We start from the raw sequence: 21,447 nt of genomic DNA on the forward strand, positions 1-21,447 counted from the left end.
TTGGCTGAGTTATATTTTGCTTTTAATAAGAGAAAAAATTCTAGGTCTTGTTTCAAATGGAGGTTTTAAGAAAAGGTGCAGACCAGAACATTTGGAGCCCTTTCAGAACACTATGCCATTGCCCTCAGAGAGCACAGCTATGCTAATAAACCCCCTAAAAATGCAGCTGCTGGATGCCAAAAACTGCAATCCATGTTCCTGCAAAGAGCTCAGGTGATGGGGATTGCTCTGATACTCTAAGCCTGTTGTTCACACTGCACAAGTCATGAGGGTGCCTGCTCTTCACACGAAGGGCCAACCCAGCCCCTCTCCTGAAGTCAAAAACCTGCCAAGTACCCTCCTCACAGTGCAAACAGGCTGACATGCACATGAAACAGCTTCACCAGGAGCGGAACCCTTCTTCCACTGAATCCTGGGGTGAAAACAACTTATTTCATTTTTTCACACATTCCTCCAGTGTTCATCTTGTTCTGGTCAGCCAAGGCTGTGAAGTTTGAGGCTTTTTCTGAAGGAGAGCAGGATTTCAGTGCAGTATTGCTGACTCTCTGTGCTCCTGTCATTCTTATTTCACATTGCTGAGTCAGATTTCGATATCTGCCATGGGTAATAATGCAGTTTATGCTCAGCAGAGGGTAACATAAGTCTTTGTCAGGATTTGGCAACAGAGCTGAGAAATTGCCCTGTCAGGTGCTTCTGCCTGAGCAAACCCTGTTCAGAGTGATTCCCATGCTTTATTTTTACTTGATTACTCATGGTTCTGCCTAAAGGCTCCTGAAGTAGTTTATGGCTAATAAGGATATTCTGAGGGCTTACTGAATATTTTCCAGCCTTGGATTCAAAGGATACCAAATAGGTTAAAATTCAATGTGGAAATCTATTCCTTACTTAAATGCTGTGGTCTTGCACAGGGCTGAGAGGAACAGTGGCTTTGGTGAGGTCTGAAACTGCTGGATTTATGGCAGAGCAGAGATGAAAGCTGTGAAATGACCTTTGTTAAAAGCACTACAGAAAATGAAAACAGGGAGTGAGGTGGAGTATACCAGGACCAGCCACACATCCAGAATCCAGCCAAATTTGTATGGCAAGGCAGTACAAGAAAATTTTACTTGAAGAGGACTGGGACTCGGAGCAAGAATTTTTAATCTCAGTAGGATTAACATATTAGTCAGCCACAAACACAGCTCATAATTCAGTGTTTCTGCAAAACGAGAGCAGATTGCCTCAGACAGGTTTTCTAAGATTTTTTAATAACTTTTCAAGTGTCTTGAGATCTAAGTTCCATCTGCAGAAATAACCAAAGCTTTTGAGGGATTATTTCTCATGGAAAGCCATTTAGTGAGACCCAATTCCCAAACATCCAAAATCTCTTCAGAAGAATTTGCTGAGTGACTGGAGTCACCTCCTGGTGGGTGTCCAGCTGGACACACCTCAGGGATGGCTCATTCTCAGGCAGGTTTGAGCAGCTCTTACACCAAAACTGAGTTATTATGTAAGGCCCAGAGCTGACCAGCCTAAATCCATGATATTCAAAATTATAAATCACTAATGGCTTCTTGGGATCTTGCCCATAATCACACACATCACTCAGGGTTTTGAAAACACCACTTCTTTTCCACATTGAACAATGGGTTCATGTGAAAAATGCATATTTTATGATTGGCTTTTGGCAGATATTAAAATGAATATTATATGTGCTGTGTTAGAAAGTGATGCTGTATTCTCTTTAATGTGTTAAATATAGTTTTAGGTTATAACAAAATGTTAAAATAGAAACTATGCTATGTAGGATACTTTTTTTAAAGGAAGGACTCACAGTGAGATAGCAGCCACAGGACACCTGAATCTTTAAAAGAAAGAGAATTTATTGCTCTCTTATCAGAAGAAACAACTTCCTGCCTCAAAGGCGCTGTTAGGATTCAGAGGAGGAAGCTGATGATGACCTGAGAGAATCCTGTATTTAATGGAATTTATGCACCATGTACGAGGTGTATGAATATGTAACAGGCTGCTGTTTTTAAGGGTTAATCCTTTGTTAACGTGTGTCCTTTTTTGGGCTTATTTTGCCCAGAAAAGGTACCCAGACATTCGTAACTCTTTGTCTTTATTCTCTCATGTTGTCCTAATTAAAATTCTCCAAATTATTATTACACTAATCGTATTCCTATTTTTTATAACCATTTTACTATTATTAAACTTTTAAAATTTTAAAAAAAAGTGTTTTTCACCGTTCAGACCCAAGCAGGTCACTCCTCACACCTCATTTGGGGTGAAATGAGCCACACAAGGCTCACCTTGCCTCACCTTTCCCAATTCAGCTGCTATCTGGAAGTTGGGTGTCTAGTCCCAGCTCATCAGACTACTCAGTTCATCAGTCTAGTCCCTGCTCATCAGAAAGAATCCCAGACTCTTTCCATAAGAAATGGGGATAAGAATGGTAAGCAATAAGAAAATGTAAGACCTTCTTAGAAGAGGCTGTATTATCAGATCCCCTTTTCAGTAAGCAAACATTTAGATTGGCCTCTTAACAAAAGTGGCTCAGATAATTGGGTTAAATTATCTGAACCATCAGCTTTTCATCACAGGGCCAAAATCTCTGACAAAACTCCTGAAAAAATAAGAACTCAGAATCTTGACAGTAATTTAATCTGCAAGGCAGAGCTTTAAAAGTTGAAGTCCTAATGTCCCATTGGCCATGCACATTTCAGGTAGAGTCCAATTTGAAAAGTGATATTTTGATTTTCAGAAAGAAAACTGATATTTGTTAAGGGACTTAATTATAATTACACCCATCCTTATTCAATACATTTCCAGACCACATAAACAGGCATTTAATGTCATAGATACTACTGTTCTTTGCAGATGGAAATAAGAAAAGTTGAGATAAAAAATGAAGCACAGGAGTTGAAAGTATATCCTGATCAAGGAAAAGAGACAGAAATGACAGGGGGCTTGCATACTTGCAAATACTTGGGCAGCAGACATGAGTTAAGATCAGATTTGCTTCTGAGTCAGAAGCTTGTCCAGCGCTTTGCAAAGTGGGATCTAACTGGACCCATTTCTGGAGATGAAATATAAATTGTAGCAGATGCCAATGACTTCTTAACAGAGCCCTGAGTGCCTTTGACATGGGATATGTGCCTAAACATCTTCCAGCTATTTAAAAGCAAAGTGGTTAAACTGATAAAAATAATCAGTTCTGGTAGGAGCTTAGAAAACAGGGTGTTCTGCCTATCTCTGAAGAAAAGCAACAGGAAATTTGTTTTAAGTGATGGATCTCTGAGTGCTACTTAACCTGAGGTAAAATAAGTGGGAAAGAAAAGGCAAAACACAAATGGAGGAAGCAGACAGGGCACTTGATGGACTGGGGCTGTGGCATTTGCCTGCCCCAGCCAGGCTGAGGAGTTTTATCCATGCTGTGCCATTGGGAGGAATGATTTCCATTGATTTGAGGGCTCTTGGCAGGTGCTGCAAGCTGGAGTGACACTGGAAAACATGAAAGCTTTTGGATGTGGGCAAGTTGCAGAGCACCTGTGCAGAAGCCACAACATCAGGTGTAACACTCAAGGAGGACAATTTATGGGCATCACCACAGTGACCAGCAACAGAAACCTTCTGAGCTTGGAAATGTTGTGTGAGCAACCTATGACATTTAAAAAAAAAAAGTACAGCACAAAAGAGGAGCTGCATCCTGTGCAGGAAAAAAAAAAAAAAAAAAAAAAAGAAAAATAAAGAAAAAGAAATAGAACAAATATTGAAAGCTGTTTTCTTTGTGAAGGAGGGGGAAAAGTCCTGTCAGCACTTCAAAAATAAGTGGCCATGACCTCTTGAACCAGGATGAGTAAATCCTGTGTTCAGCAAGGTAACAACAAGCCTGGGGGCACTTGCGCAGCCTTCAGAGGCCAGACCATGGGTAATGAGAGCTCTCAAACATCTCTCAAAGCACTACAGCTCCTGTCACAGGCTCCAAGGGCTTCCTCTCCAAAATCGCTATTTACATGAGCAAACTTGCTATGATGAGATGCTGCATGAGATCACTCAGAGACCAAGCAGAGTCACTCCCTCATTTTCACCAGCACTTCAGCAAACATCATCTCAGCTTTCCTGTGCCTTGAGACTCATTCTAGTCAGTGCCCATTCCAGAGCAAAATAAAACATGCTTGATAGGGACAGAAGAGCTGACAGCAAAAATTATGAAAATTGCTGTCTCAGCTCAATTCCTGCCACTGCTCTGGAAGAAGATTTCCAGTCTGGTGTGATTACACAAGACTGCTACTCAGACTGCATCCTGGCCCATGTCTTAAAATAAAAGATGGGAAAAACACAGAAATCTGTTCCTTTTCCTGATTTTATTTGGATAGAGTGCGTCTGCACACTGTGAAGATAATGCCCATAAAAAGTACCTGTGACAAATCTGTATTGCTGTGTCATAATCACCTCATCTGAGCTGTTGATATCATCAGAGCTATGAAAAGAGGTGAGGTGGCAGCTGCAAAGTAAAAAGAGCTTCTGCAGCTGGAAAGCATCCAGTCTCTCCTGCTGGAAAGATCTGAAAGAAATCTATCCACAGTTTCATGGATTTCATGGATACCCCAGAGTTTAATTTCCCCACCTCAGCTGATGATCCTGGTGCAGCAGGAGGCACAGGCTTGCTGGATGTCTTGTACACAAAGGGAGCTTTTAAATGTGTTTGCTCAAACAGACCTCATCACCACCTGCCCTCTAATGCTCACTTTCAGCTACTTAAACTGTTTTCAGAGGCTGCTGGTAAACATGCTGCTAATAGGTGGCCCTGCACAATCACTACCAAATGGACAGAAGAGCAAAGAATAAATGACAGAAAACAATTTGACACTGTCCAGGAAGGATCTAAAGAGCTTTTGCATTTTAACATCTGAGTCAGTAACTTAACATGATTGTAACAGAGGATTACTGAACAGATCTGAATAAATGCAGCTCTTTGATTTTATTGTCTTCAACCAGAGGAATCTGGCAAATGCTATTCTTTATGATTAAAGTAATACATTTCATTAGGTAAAGCTTCTTGGTTTCCTAGGTGCTTGCAGAGCAATACATTTGAGGCTATTCTTCACAAGATCCTGGTGTAGCTAAAGCAGGATCTTTAAGAATACTCATTCCACAAAGGGCTGAAAACATGAAAGTGAATCCCACAAACCCAGAGCTGGATTACAAAACTGTGCCCCAAAGAGGAAGAGCACACAAGACAAAGTACACGCAAACATTAAATTCTAACAAATACCTGTAAAATCTCACATGCACCGTGTACCAGCACCAGAAAATGAGAATAGTTTCATTTTTACTAAAATATAAGCAAACCTCTTACCAACATAGCCAGGAGTGCCACAGGCTGTGGACATCACATCTCCTTTACCCTCCATCTTCGACAAGCCAAAGTCACTGATCATGATTTTTGACTCCTCATCCTGGCTGTAGTAAAGCAGGTTCTCAGGCTAGAAAGGAGAATAAACAAAAGGAGTTTTGAATATGTGAGTTCAGTAACAACACCTGGTTGCCCTAAGTTTAAAGAGTTTTGCTTAAAACCTACATGGAGATCCTATCCAGACTCCTGCATGGCAACAAATGGGAGACCCTGACACCCTGAGCTTTGAGCAGCTTTTCTGGGCCAACAAACTTCTCCTCTGGCACCTCAAATAAGACCTAAGGCTCATCCCTTACTTGTGAGACATGTCTGATGCATTTTCACTTCAGAGTGGTGAAACAGAAGGATTCGTTTAAAAGCAGTAAATATGGCAAACCCAGGCACTGTACTAAAAAGTTTTATACAGTATTTGAAAAAAGAAAAAGGAAAACAGGAGGTATTGGAGATGTTTTTTTTATCTTCTCCACTAGAAACAAACTGTTTTGAAAGAGGAAATGCCTTTACAGTTAACAGACTTGAAGCAAGGATATTTCAGCTAGAGCTGATTAGGAAAAAACACTGAAGGAAAAATGTTCTATAGCACTAAGCACAGCAACTTGTTTATGGCAAGAGAAAACAAGGATCACTCCACAAAGCCCTGTGACTTTTATACCAGAGTCAGGCAGCTTGGAGAGGCCAACCAGCCTCCATCAGCTCCAGCCAGCCCTGCATTTGTGTGTTCTGAGTGTGCTGCTGCTCCACAGCAAAGCTCTGGCTGGGTGCTATGAGAGCCCACCTCCTCCCCTGCCCAAGATCTAGGCTCATGAAAGGGTCCACACCTGCAGCACTCAGCCTGGAGGCAGTGGGCTTTGGACTTCTGGGTCTTCAGCTGTAAAAGCGATGGGTACCTGTTATCATCTTATTCCAGGGGTTCCATTCTGCTGTATCCTTATCACAAAGGTTTCATATCCTCTTGGTGTTTCTCATGGGCATCTCCTCAGAGCACTGACTCTTTCTTCTTCACAAAGCCACCAACTGACTCCAGTTCCCCTCTCACCCAGCCACTCCACTCTTTTATAGCACTCTTCTTCTCATTGGTCATAGCTGTGGCCTGGTAAAGTCAGGCCTGCTCCTAATCTTTGATAATTGGCCCAGCTGCAACTCCTTAGGGATCAAATTACTTTCTATACTATCTTTATTTTCTTATATTCTATCCCCCTACAGGTACCCAATGTTTCTAAATAGCCTCAGTGCAGTCTTTTGCCCAAAGCTGGCACAAATGCTGACACCCAGCCTGCTGTGTGCTCCAGGGAATGGTGAGGAGCAGCTGCGGCCACACAACATCCTCAGACTCCCTGGGACACAGCCAAGCTTGGATTTGTGAGGAGGAGAAACTGCAGTTCAGCAGTAGTACCATTTATGTTTCTTTCTCATGATAACTTGCAAGTCCAGTGCTTTAATTGCGCTTTATAGTGTTGACACTCTTGTAGGGACTACAGTTTCCTGCCATGCTCTGCCCTAGGCTGGAGTCACTCCTAATTTTTACTACAGCTCTTGTGATCTGCTGAGGGGGTGGTAGACATGGAATTAAGGGAAAAGCAGTTATTTTCTAACAATTTCTAATAACTCACCTGAGGTTCCCACATACTCACATTTAGTAAGGCCAAGAAACCCTTACATTTAAAAGTCAAACTTGTTTAAAAGAATTCTGTTAATTCAAAAAGCCTTAATAAGGTGGCTCTGTACCAAGTGGAGCTGCTTGAGCCTTTCACTCCTTTTGTGCATCCTGGAGTTCCCCCAGACATCACCTGCTGCCATCTCTTCTAATCTGCTCTTGCTTTACTTAGATTAGAGACTTGGAGCCCAGACCTGCTTTTACCAACTGCAGCAAGTCCTCTTTTGGTATCTGAATAAACACATAATTACAATAAATAATTGTTATGGATGCTTCATGGGTTGTGTTTTTGTAGAGTGGATTCTTTCCCGGAATTTCATTTTGAACCTTACACTTATTTTGATATTTTGAAATCATAAATGTCTTATTATATCCCTGTTTTTCTCATCATGGTATGTTTTTGCTAACAGAAATTCACAGCAGGTGTTCCTCATATACTGCATTTTATGAGTCATTTTGACAATTGACATGATATTGACAAAAATCTGCAAACAAAAGAGAGAAAGAGAAAAAGAGCTACTTTTAGCTACAAAATACCACTGGAGAAGGTTGATCTAAATTCAGCTTGGCCTTACATAAACTCTGAAAGTAATCTGTACATGAATTTAATTCCCAAATCACCAGACCTCATATTTTATTACAGGAACTTTAAAATAAGATTATTTTTTAAAATGAGAGGTATAACCTGCTTTAGATTATAAATACAAGAATAACAAGATCTTGTACAATGGAATATCTGAATTAAGAGGTCTTGGACCTCACTCCAAGAAATGCTGGTGGCAGAAAGAAGCCTGAAGTTGTTTCCTAAAAGTTGAATTTGGGAGCAAGATGGTCATGTTAAAATACAGCACTTCCATACTGCAATTCTTTGGAGCTCTTACAAATATAAGAATGTTTCTATGTACTTCAGCATAAGGGCAGGAAATGAACAGGAGCTGAGAGCAAAATGTGGAGACTGCAGGAGATGGAAGCCTAACCAGCGCCTCCTTACAGGAAACCCATTATTTGGGACTGTCTGGACTGGCTGCAGAGCCTCCTGACTCTATTAGTGTTCATTAAACCTTTTTATAAGGCTTATATAAGGCTCATAACATGTAGCCAAATTCCACTCTCTTCACAGAGGGAAAATACAAGCTCTGCCTCAACATCCAAGGAAACTCCTGTTTGGAGCATCCCTCCAAAATACAGCCAGAGATGTTATTTCCACCACTGAAGTCTTCATTTCTGGCAGTAAACTTTGGCAGAACTAACCAGCTCAGGAGCTGAACCCACGGTTTTCTTTTGAAATTTGTGTATTTTTCTAGTATCTTCTGCCAACTTATTTCTTAAAACATTAAAGTGCCATCAAATCCAAGCCTTTCTGCTTGTCTTAATGGCACTAAAGATACTGGAAGAAAACAATAAAACAACAACATTTAGGGAGTTTTAATACCTGAAAAGCTGAGAGGTTTAGATGCGACAATATGGTGCAGCTGAAAGGAAAATAATCTAAATATCACATTGGCACTCAATGGTCCTTAGAAGAACCCTTGCTGTGAGCAAAAACACTGCTCCAAGTGATAGGAAATCTCTCAACTTTACCCCACTATCATTACCAGTTATTATTAAGTAAATGTAAATCTAGCACAGCAAACCTGCAAAATTCTTTCTAGCAGTGAACACACCTCAGCTGAAATGGGGTGTGGCATTCACATTCTCTGAAAAAATTCCTTCACCCAGGATTTCTCTCCTGAGAAGCTGAGAAGCCTCAGAGAAAAGGAAAACAATTCTTATCTCATTTGCTTCTCCTGTGCTGTGCTCATGTGGAATGTGTTTGGAGATTGTTTAACCACAGGTGATTGTTTCATTGCATTCTGCTGTGAGTTGTTTTCACTTGTTGGCCAATCAGGCCAAGCTGTGTCGGGGCTCTGGAAAGAGTCAGGAGTTTTCATTATTATCTTTTTAGCATTCAGTAAGTATCCTTTCTGTATTTTTTAGTATAGTATAGCATACTAAAGAATACAAAAATTAAAAGAATACTATATGCAGTAGTGTTTAATATAACATAGTATTGTAAAGTAATAAATTAGCCTTCTGAGAACATGGAGTCAGATGCATCATTCCTGCCTTCACTGGGGCATTCCCTGCAAATACAATAATGGGGTTTCTGCCTTAATGTAATATTTTGGGTCTTAATGGCTTTTCCTCACATCAAACATGCAAACCTCCCACTGTAACTCCCCTGACTGCAGAGTCCTCAGTGAAACCAATTCCATGGGCATTGGAACCCAGGGCACAGGGAAGATTTCACTGCCTGTTCTGAGAAGTCCTGATCCCCAGGAGAACGGTGCTTTTAACCTTAGTCCATGGAGAAAGCTTCCAAGACTTTGGGATTAATTGGAATCTACAAGTGTGTGAAATAGATAGTAGTGTAGTTTATCACAGGGTGAAAAACTTAGAGTTTTGGGGTTTTAGTATGGAGGTAGATAGAAGACAAGATGGAGAATTTTGGGCACTGTCTGATCTCCTTCTTGCTCTTCATCTACTCCATTTTCTGCAGTGTTGGTGGCACAGAGTGATTGGTAGAAAGGTAGAAATAAAATAGGTTTTAAGAGTTAATTGGACAAAACAGATTTAAAAGACCTTGAACCTGTGTGTCTTGTGGCTTTTGGTGCCTTTTCTTTGTACGCTACATCTGATATGTAGATGGCGTGTTGAACTTCTGATAAGAGAAAAATAAACAGCAGCCTGAAGACCGAAAAATACAAAAGTCCCATTTGTCTCTCTGTAAGAGCTGAAATGAGGGATGTGGACTCCAGGGGCTCTCCAAAATGCAGTTTATTCCATCCAAGAGGTTACAGCAGCCCAGGGTCATGGGTGACAGAGCTGTGCCTACAGCTGTCAGCTCCAGCTGCAGGCAGGCCTGGAGACCCTTTGGTTTTGGTTACATTGCATTATATCCTTTGCTGAGCATCTTCATACAGTAGAACCAACCTGTACCTTGGCTATTATCTACAGCCTGTCATAACTACTATAATTACCATATTCATGTTACTATTCTCCAATCACTAAAAGTTAGTACATTACAGTTTAAGCTAGAAGTTGTTTTTCAGTTTTCTTGCAGTGGAAAATTCTGAGACCTTTTTTCTACTTGCAACTTTGCTGATTTGTTTGCCTGTGATGTCTTTTTGCTTGGTAAAAACATCTTTTTTGAGGTGGGTTTATCCTTTGCTAAAAGTCATAAAAACCCCTTCTAACTAACACACCCTTTGCTTCCTTGGTTATGCAGTAAGACTGGCTCAGCAATTCTTTTCTTCTATATCAAAACTTGCTTCCATCTCTATTCCTTCATCAGCCTCTACATTTAAAAATCTTTCTGCCAAGCACACACATCTGTGAGACTTTCTTGTCAAACTTTCATCCTTCCCAACAGTCTCTCCATACTGGCACAGAACTTTTTAGAGGTCTCCCATCAAGGGGATCCTTGGCAGGGAGAGGTTTTCAGGAGGCTTTGGAGCATCTCTCCTATGGTACAACCTTACTGAAACAGCCAGTCCCGGGGCACACACAATTACACAGCCTCCATTGTTTGTTCTTCACAATGAACAAACTTGATGTGTTTGTTGGTCTCACACAATTACACAGCCTCCACTGGCACTGCCCAGGGGCCAGAGAGGTGCTGTGGCTGTACCTTGAGGTCCCTGTGCACGATGCCCATGCGGTGCAGGTAGTACACAGCGTCCAGGACTTGACGGATCAGCGTGCTGGCGTCCTTCTCCGTGTAGAAGCCCTTCTCCACAATGCGGTCAAAGAGCTCTCCCCCAGACACTCTGGAAAACACAACGGGAAGCAGAAGCGTGAGGATGTGTTTGTAATGCCCTTTCTGCATCATTAAAGGATGGTCAAGGCCATGCACTCGACACAGGCAGGCAGAGAGATCTGCCTGCAGCTCTGGGGCTCCCCCATCATCCCAAGGAGGGCCACGAGGATGGGGAAAACTTCTGGAAGGGAAGTTTTATGTGTAGGGGCTGAGGTCACTTGGTCTGGTCAGGCTGAAGGGGAGACTTCATTGTGCTCTTCAACATCCTCATGAGGGGCAGTGCAGGGACAGGCACTGGTCACTTCTCTGGTGCCCAGTGTCAGGACACGAGGGAATGGCCTGAATCTGAGTCAGGGGAGGTTTAAGTTGCATATCAGAAAAAGGTTCTTCATCCAGAGGGTGGCTGGGCACTGGAACAGGCTCTCCAGGGAAGTGGTCACAGCCCTGAGCCTGACAGAGTTCAAAGTCATTTGGACAATGCTCTCAGGCACAGAGTGTGATTGGGGTGTCCTGTGCAGGGCCAGCTGGACTCAATGGTCCTGATGGGTCCCCTTCCAACTCAGCTTATTCTATGGTTCTATGAACTGAGTTTGATTTTCTCCAAGAACTGGCCAGGCTATAATGAAAAACGCATCACACATCAGGGAGTGGTCAAAGACTCTCTAGCACTTGCAGAAGGAATCACAGACATACTCCAGCAAGAGCCAGGGGAGCAGACCCTGCTTTCCATGCTGTCCCACCCCAGAGAACTTTGCATAGGCAGTTCCCTCTGCTGGTGCTGGCCCACTCAGTCTGTAAAGCTCCCCCCTTTTATGATCCCTTGGGGTTCACTTTTCACTCCACTGACCAAGGCTTGGGGTTTCCCTGGAGGAATGCTCCCATTCTTTCCCCACTAGCGAGTGAAATGCATTCAGAAGTTGCTTCCACTACCTATAGAACATAATTTTATTAAAGTAGCCTGCACCTCTGACAATTTTAAATGCTCTCAGAGGTCCCCTCCTTTACTCACACATGCATGGCCATTTATCTGCAGCCACAGCTCTTTAGGCAGAGCACAGCCTCTGCCTGGCACTGGTAGGAGACAGTTATTGATGAGGAACACAGATTATCAGTGCAATTCATCACCAGATGACACAAATGAGGAAAGGATCCCACAACTCAAAGAGGAAAGAAAATAAAACCTTGACATCCCACTATTTAATGTCTGCTGTACTGCACTTTTCCCCTGCCTTGCTAGAAATAACACGTTTTGAACCCAATTTTAAATAAAGAATGGCACATTAAAACTCCCTGGAGGAGTATCTGAGGAAACAAAAGAGGAAAGAAATGTTTGAGTAATTGAAATAATAAAACTGTCAGCAAAAAACTGCCCTACTAGGGTAAATAAAAGATTTCCATTTTAGCAAGCAAAACCTATTAAAAAATAAAATTTATGCAAAATGTTTCTTCAGCAAGTTGCACCACTTAGCATATCATAAATAGCACAGTAAAACTTTCTTTAAAAACAAACCTAATAAAGGGAAAATAACAAATGATTACAGTCATTAAATGCGTATGGACTGAGAGCTTGCCATTACACAAACACTAGGTAATTTAGCCACTCCAGGCAATAATCTGCTGGAATAATAACATGAAGTCACTTCCTAGGGAAGTTTGGAGCCTGAATGGGAGAGAATGCTACCACTAAAAATGAACACATTCATTTTCAAAAATGAAAAGCAACCCTGGAAACCTTGAAAGAAAGAAACCAGATAATCCTTCTATTAAGTGCTAGGCAAACAAAACAGGCAGCTTACTGACATACTGGCACTATATTGAAGTTGCAGAAAAGGTGAAGTTCACCCAGGGTCTGAAGTCCACCAGCAGCCTGAATTAAATCCCCTAATTCTTTCCTAGTTTCTCAAAACAGGGGTTGTATTTCTCACATACACATATTTATACATACATATGTGCAAATACACAAGCGTTGCTCCAAGCCCCTTTTGGCCCAGCCCATCCTGTGCCAAGGGAAAACAGACACACCTCACCCTCAATGTTCACTGAAGGCAGACACAATTTTATTGAATATGGCTCCTATTAGCTGACTGTCTTTTTATATTTCCCTTGCAGTCCCTTTGTTTCCTGTGGATTGATTGCACTGAAAATTGAGCCCACACAGTAATTAATATCCCAGAATACAGCACATTTCCCCATGAAAATGCAGTGTGTGCTGTTTTGCAGGTTCATACAGTTACTTTTGTTACACTCAAGCAATGACTGTTTTAGTAGATACCAATTTACATCACGTGCTTTCCTGCATGAGGACACTCTCCTTTGATTTTTGCAGAGTATATTTCCACAAAATATTTTTCACTAAATTGACAGAATCTCCCTCCATGCCAGCTCACTCCCTGCCCCCCTTAAGCCTCATTCTTTAATTGAAGGCCTTTCTTAGTCTGATTTAGTCCAGTGGATCCACTGTACCCGGGCTCAATCTGCTTATAATTTTATTTCAACACAAGGAAAATATTTGCAACCTCTTAAATGATGCATTGCAAACCAGAGCTTAACCCAAGCACTCAGGAGGAGCAGGCCTCACATTTGCAGGCCCTTGCTTATTGAGAATGCTGACAGCATCCCAGGTCCATGCAGAGAGCCAAGGGTTTCATGCTCCTATTTATCAGTGTGGTGACTCTGTGTTATGGTGCATTACAATTTGCACTTTTGAGTCTCCCTGATGTTGGCAAGATTCCTGGCTGAGCTCCACCTCCCTGGGATGCTCTTCAACTCAGCACCCAAGGCCTTTCCACATGAAGCTTATGTCCTTATGGCTTTTCTCCTCCAAGACAGGGTTAACCCAACCATAATGTCATTGGGAATGCTGCTCCCTGCAGGCACCCAAGGACTGACACAAGTCAGTGCTGTGACAGGAGCAAACCAGCAAAGGCAGCTGTGGGGAGAGCATCTGAGCTCTAAAATCACAGTGGAGATGTGGCCTGTTCGTTGGTATTGATCCCAACCCCCCCTGCCCTGCTGAGATGGGACTTGGCATCTCTTCTGAGCAGACCTGGGCACTCATAAAGTGTTCCTGCAGTTTGTTCCAGTCTTTAATACTCTGGAGTAATTATTTTCTTTTTAATGGCACCATCCAGCTTTGCCCTCTCTATGGCAATTTTGAGGCAGAATTGAAACTGCAGGCAGTAAGAGCAGAATTAGGTCTTTGTTTTAAAGGAATTTAAGACAGAATTTTCTGTCCAGAAAGAGAAGGTAGGAGGGATTTCTTATTAGTGGAAATTAGAGGCCTGCTCCTGTCTTGCAGCTGGCACTGGCTCACGGAGCTGGACACACAAACAACAGCAAAAGGAACCTTTTCCCCCTTATGATTTCAATCTTGGTTCCCAGCAAAGAAAAAGGCAAAGGACAACCAGCCAAGTTCAGGTACTTGAAAAGCATTTAACTCTGGAGCAGCTCAGGTGTCACACTGTGATCCAGGGCAGCTTCAGCCCTGCCCAGGGACTCAGAGCTGGGCAAAACTCAGCAAAGCAGCCACAGCTGCCTCTTCTGTATGGATGTGCCTGCTGGGGCTGCCTGGATGGAACATGTGGCTCCAGCCCTTGGTCCTGGCTCAGTCACCAAGCTGTGACTTTTCCCTGGTTCTCCAAGCAGCTTGGGAAAAGCCCCGCACCTGGAGAAGGGGCTGAGCAAAGAGTCCCCATGGCACATGGACACCCCAGAATATGCCTTGCCTGCTTCCAGCAACAGGAAACTATTTCAAAGCAATGACCAGAAGAATAATTTCATTTAGAATGAAAAAGATACAACCAAACTCAGCCATAAATATGAATATTTTAGCTCCTGCTACATCTTTTTACTGAGGCTACGTGCCTTAAGTACATGTTACTGACTAGCCTCATGAAAAAGGCCAGAACAAACATTTGAGGTGAAAAATAGGATTTGAGGGGAGGAGGGCAGACATTGCCCTGGTCCTGCTGGCCACACTCTTGCTGGTACAGGCCAGAATTTAATTCCATTAACACCCAGTTTGAGGAGGGACAGTAAAACCCAACTTGACCATATATAATAAAAGAGACATTATCAGCACTTCCACTGGGGAAACACAGATTGCACTCTGTTTCCTGGGTTTCTTGAGATAAAAGCTTCCAGATCTAGTGTTTCATTAAGGGGACTTCATGTATTGATCATGCAGATGATACAAATCTTTCAGAGGACCTAGGCTGGTGATGGAGTTTGCAATAAATTCCTACAGTTATAAATATAATCTTTTATTTTCCTGACTGGATTTGGGGGGGTTTGCTTCTTCTCAGTTTGATGTTTAAATGCAGATCTAAACCTCTAACATTAGCTGCCACACTGAATGGCTCAGTTTAGGACAGGTTTCAAAAAACTTTGAAAATACCAATGGTTTTGTGCATGGATGAGCCAGCTTGTTAATTGGGCTCTCAGTGTGTACACTGTTGGCTGAACTCCCTGCAAAGACAGTAAAAAACGACCCTAAAAGACCTTGCAATGCTCATTAGAGGCAAAGGAGAGGTCACTCTAACAGGGACGTAATAAATACTCAGGGTCTGTTCAAGGATTGGTGTCAGTCCTTGACACTACAGTTTCCATATTTGTGCAATTTCTAATTTACAGATGTAACTTGTGAGAGACAAGGAAATATTTCAGCATTACAGAACTCACAGAATTCACAGAATGACTAGGTTGGAAGAGACCTTCAAAATCATTGAGTCCAACCCATGCCCCAACACCTCAACTAAACCATGGCGCTGACTGCCACTTCCAAACTTTTTTAAACACATTACTATTTAAACACATTACTGTTACACCTTCCCTTTACATTAACCCATTTTACCATCAGTTCATCAGGAAAGAACCAAACTGGCAAAAAAGAAAACAGCCCATGCTGCAGGTAAAGGGCATTATCAAACTTTTTCCAAAGCACCCTATTCCTCTGCAGCACCATCAGGAAAGCAGAAGGTGAAATGTTTCAAAGCAGTACTTTGATGAAAAATGAGAACCAAACAAAAACTCCCTTGTAATTTAAGGCCCCCAAACTCATAAACAGAAAACAAGAGCCTATCTCTCTGAATTTCTGTTGTTTTTGCCAGCAGAGTGAAACCTGCACCCTCACACTGCAGGTCACAGTACCAGATACCTGCCAGACCTCAGCAGGGCTGCCTGGTGGGGAACATCCCCACATATGTTAGCCTTCAGGTGAATAAATACATGAATAAAAGAACAAATAAACACCGGAATTAAAAATAAGTTACATATTGAAGTATTCATGTTACCCTTTCTTTCTCTTGGTGAGACTGGCTGTATGTACAGATAAATCCTCTTATTTCTTCACCCCTGCATCCCCCACTGTTACCAAGTTTAGGAACCTTTCTGCTTGTTTTAGGAGCTTGAAAAATAACACCCTTTGAAATATCACTTTGACTTCTTTGCCATTTATCAAAACACTGATCCTTTTCTTCCTCTTTTGTACTACAGGCTGGAATTGCTCTGGATCATTTACTGCTTGACGGTTTAATTGCTTTTTATCAGGAGTCTTATTGATGAACTCATCAGTGGTGGATTTACATGAAGAATCCAAGCTAAGCTATTCAGCTTGTTGGCTTTTCCCTCCAGAAGGATGTTAAGTCCACCTGATGCTTCCATGCAGTTCAAGTCATGATCCATTCTCCACTGGGCAACTCACCAAAGCACCATAAATCATCCTGGGTTAGAAGAACCACCCTGCAAGGGCAGACACATTCCTAGGGATTCACTAATGCTGTTTGAACTTGCACATTAGGGATGCTAAACAAAGAAGAGGACTGGTTTCAGAAATTGGAGCAGGAGGCCTCCCAGGACAGTATGAAAAGTAAGTCAAATATGAGCATTACCTTTAATTGTGAGCAGCTTATCTATCAGAAGTTACACAGTCGCAGTTTCCTACAATATAAATCAGAAAGAGCACAGAACTCAGCATGAAGCTGAAGTGTGAGAGGAGATAAGAAAGACTGAAGGGGCTATTCCTGAGAAGTTCTGCCTTTGAGTATTACATTTCTCTAATGAAGGAATTCTTATTAAGACAAATAATTCAGTTCTTAAAGTGTGTTTTGTTTTTAATGGAGAGCTTTTCTGTTTGGCATTAAACTTCCTCTGCATTGTGAAAAATGCATGAGAACTAGAAAGCAAACCTGGCCAATGTGGTGTTTGAAAGGAAAGAGAAATTGGCCACCTTTGTGTCATTGTTCAAATGAAGCAACACATAAAAGGAAAATGAGTAAACAGATTAATAGATTTTAGACCCAGAAAGGAACATTATGATTCTTTAGTCTGACCTCTTGCAAACAGAACTACGTGATGAAAATTCTCCTAGTACCAATAATCTAGAGTGTTAATCAGGCAGGGACAGATATTGCTACAGAATTACTGTATGGCCTGCAGAGATTTGCTTTATTCAGTAAATATGTCAGAAAACTGCTCTGGCTTTCTCATTTGCAGCACTATCATAAAATATACAGCTTGAAAAAGGGGAGGACTTTCCTCCTTATTGTATTTTTAAATCACCCATCTTAAAATCTGCTGGCAACATAAATATATGCTCCAAGGCCACCAAAGAAAGGACACAGGATTAGTTTTGGCTTATTTTTCTAGAGTGCAGGTGTGTGCATATGTCAGGGAGGGATGCATAGATGTTAGCACCCTCTCCTTTGCTAGTGCTATTCAATGACAGAATCATTCAGGCTGGAAAAGACCTTCAAGAACATCAACCTTTGACCAAACAACACCATACTCACGAAAATATATCCTGAAGGGCTACAGCAACTCCTTTTTTGAACATTTTCTGGGATGGCAACTCCACCACTTCACTGGACAGCCTGTTCCAGTGCTTGCCAATCTTTGAGCAAAGAACATTTTCCACATATCCAACCCAAACCTTCCCTGGTGCTACATGAAGCCATTTTGTCTTGTCCTGTCAAGAGTTTCCTGTTAGAAGAGATCCCACCTCATTACAGCCTCCTTCCAGGTTGTGTAGAGAAAATGCAAAGAAACATTGCCACAGCATTTATTCTGTTTTTTTTAGCCCTGTGATGATGGCTGCTCCAAAGGGCTGCTCCCCACCCAGAGGGTTTGTTTGGGAAACAATTGGGCAAAAATGCTGTGGCCATTTTTCTGAATCCAACTGAGCAAACTAACTAATTTTCCTCCTGCATTAAAAGTTTCATGTGACATTTGCTGAGCAGCTGTAGTGAGGTTGTGCCTTGGAGAACAGAGCTCTGTTTCCACTGGGGCAGGAGTCTGGAAAGCTCTGCTCAGGGATGTAACACAGTTTGGCAGTTAAAATCTTTGGAGACAGCACTTTCCTTCACAGAATCCCTACTGCAGAGATCTTTTGAGTCCATGATTCTTCAAGGTCAACGCTCTCTTGTTTTATGCAAAATTTTATTCCATATTCAAAGATTACACATTATATTCAAAATTTCCTCTGGTCCTATCAGCTGTAAAAGGTGTGACTGACCCAAAGGCAACCAAATGACAAAGGACATCAAGTTTTTAAGTCTTTTGTGATTACACTGTTCTGAGTGACAGCTTATGAGAGCCCTTTAAATGCCAGCAGCCCATTTGCCCTGTCTGTGCTCATCCCCCCAGGCAGTGGTGCGTGGGGGAGATGTGGGACCTGCCAGTGACAGCAACACCCCCAAAACCAACACAGTGCTGCCATCATGACGAGGCACAGGAGAGAAACCAGCGCTTCCACTGAAAACACCACCATGCAGACAAACCCCAAGAAATAACCACAGCAAAACTGCACAATTCCAGCACTCCTCTGAGGTCTGCAAACACCAGGATGAGCAGAAGATGGGCACATCCTTTCTTCCACTCTTCTGAGCTCCCATAGCTTAACTGGCATCTCCACACGAATCAAGCAATCATCCTGGGATTAGCAAGCGGATCACATTCAAGTGGGCTCCTGGTCATTTGAAACAGGACCTGTGGAGGTGGTGAAACACTGGCACAGGTTCCCAGGCTGGTGGTGGATGTCCCATCCCTGGGAACACCAAAGGTCTCACTGGACAGGGCTCTGAGCAGCCTGGTGCAGTTGAAGCTGTCCCTGCTCAGTGCAGAGGGTTGGACTGGGTGGCCTTTGAGGTCCCTTCCAACCCAAACTATTCCATGATTCTATGACAAAAGTTGGCACTTCAGCCTGTTTATCTTCATGGTTCTGCTTTAAATGGAAAGGCAAAGCTGCAGCCCAGAAGTGGTGACTTTTATCTGCACCAATTTGATATCACCATATCCCTGCAAACAATGTATTCACCCATGGAAAAACCAGCATTTTTAAAAATGTCATTAAAAATACACAGTATGTATTAAATATCTCAAAAGCATAATTTTAAAAGAAGGAATTGATCACTGGTTTATTCACTTCCTTCTGTGGGATCAGATGATCAGAAAATCAGCCCACTCTTGCTCATTGCGTGTGTATACATATATATAAATATATTTATGTACATATATATATATGTATATATATTTTATATCTATATGTGATCTTGTTGCCTCAATCTTTTTCACTTTGCTTCTAAGAAACAGAGAAGTCCAGCTCTGTAGACAAACCACTGCTCAAAATACATTTTCCAGTATCTGAAGGCTGGAACAATGAATTTCCTAATTGCTGTCTTATTCCTCCATCTCTCCATAAAACAAGTGGACAGTTAAAATCTGGAGGAGATTCCTCACCTGACAACAATTTAAAACTAGGTCATGTTTCAACACTAATAGGTTTGGTTTATTTTCCTTTTCACTTGTTTTCCAATGGAAACCGACCTGCATGTCCTGCCAACATTAACTAGGAAGAACAGACTTAAAAATAATTAAAACTGGTGCAACTGAAAATGAATACTGTAAATTACAGAATATATAGTAAACAATTCTGAAATATAAGGTGAATGCAGCACTGAGAATCGTCCTAAATAACAGAAAGGAGCACAGGAAAGTGTAATAAACTCACTCTCAGTTGGAGTTTAAACAGCCAAAATTTTCAGTGAAATACATTTAATATAAATTTGGAGTGGTGTGAATATTCCTTTTTCTGAGAATGACTTGTTTTCCACTTGCTTTCTCACAAGTAAGTTTGCAGACAGATGTCATAAGAGAAATAGCCAATAAAGATAGTATTGAGTAATACCTGTTTCGGGGCAGAAAGAGTTTTGAAGATCCTTATATCCCCTGTATCTCACGTAAATTCTACTTTTTTCAGTTTATCTGTAGGATGTACAACACTGAACCATCCTTTTGTCCCAGAGAAATACAACCCTGGAAAATTTATTTTGAACCAAAAAAAAAAAGGAGAAATGCTGCCAACTGGTCAAGATATATTGTTGCAAATATCAACTTTCCAAGCAGTTTGTAGAAACAATAAATTGTGAGCTAAATATTAAAACCAAACAGACCAACTTAACTCTAAGTTACATAGGTATCTTGTTTTATCAAACTTTTGCAACAACTATATATACATTTAAAATGTCATTATTATGCTCTCCAACTTTTAAGTGCCAAGAAAGTTGCAGAGAATTGATAAAGAAACTTCAGAATTCTAATTGCTTACAATGAAGTATTTCTTAAGAGATGTACAAGTAACTCAAGTACAAGGAAAAACCAATTTTATTCTATATTAATTATTTTAGAATACACAATTTTTATAAATATCAGGAAATACACATTGGAGTTGAAATATATGTTGGAGTTATCAAGGACAATTCCCTGAAATACTCTGTGGCCATGAAAAATCAAGCAGGAGGTTTAGGAGAAAAATGAGTGCAAACCAGAAAATAATTTGTCCTCCTAAACAGTCATGGAACACTCCCACTTTTAATACTTCTGACAAAGTTCATCTCACCAAATCTTGCAAGTGTAGAGAATGAGGACCTGTGTGGGTGCTACCACACTCCTCTCCTCCAGCCAACACAAAGGAGGGAGCATGTCTAGAGTGTGAGGAGCAGAAATGTCCATTTCTGTGCTCATTTGGACAAACCCCACCTTGATGATCTTTATGGAAAGATGTTTTGGCCAAAACTATAAATGCAAGCAGGACTAGAGAGCCTCTCTGTGAGCAGAGAGAATGTGTTTTAGAAAGAAAAGAGATGGCAGAGGAGAACACTCTACAGAATCACAGATCCACAGAAATATGGAATTATTTAGGCTGGAAAAGACCTCTAAGATCACCAAGTCTGATCATTAACCCAGCACTGCCAAGTCCACCACTAAACCACTCATGAGAAGGGTGGAGCATGGACAAGGGAAATATAAAGAATTATTTCACACTACAGATAAGAAATGGGGGGGCCCAATGGAATTAGCAGGTGGTGGATTTAAGACAAAAGCCTTTGTCATCTGAAGAGCCATCCTGGAACAGATGAATCTTTGGTATGACCCAGTAAAACTGCACTTGTTCTTACGTTTGCACTCATCAAATTAATTACTGAATTATTCACTCAGCTCTGGTCTGAATGTGCATACCTACATTAAGGGAGTCTTTTGATTCATTCACTTAAAATCAAATATGACATATTCAAAGATTGTAAAGCCTTTATGATAATCTAA

General features: G+C 41.5%; 1 protein-coding gene across 4 annotated transcripts in view; it reads right to left on the minus strand.

Annotated features, from left to right (window-relative positions):
* Positions 1-21,447, minus strand: part of CAMK1D (calcium/calmodulin dependent protein kinase ID) — a 221,597-nt gene that overhangs the window by 35,256 nt on the left and 164,894 nt on the right. For all 4 annotated transcript variants that reach the window (XM_058804568.1, XM_058804567.1, XM_058804566.1 and 1 more), the window contains exons 4-5: positions 10,723-10,861; positions 5,342-5,468 (exon numbers count right to left, since the gene is read on the minus strand). In XM_058804568.1, coding sequence (XP_058660551.1) covers positions 5,342-5,468; positions 10,723-10,861 — 266 coding nt within the window. The remainder of the gene's footprint in view (positions 1-5,341; positions 5,469-10,722; positions 10,862-21,447) is intronic.

This window comes from Ammospiza caudacuta, chromosome 5 (assembly GCF_027887145.1).
Source record: "Ammospiza caudacuta isolate bAmmCau1 chromosome 5, bAmmCau1.pri, whole genome shotgun sequence".
Classification (NCBI taxonomy): domain Eukaryota; kingdom Metazoa; phylum Chordata; class Aves; order Passeriformes; family Passerellidae; genus Ammospiza; species Ammospiza caudacuta.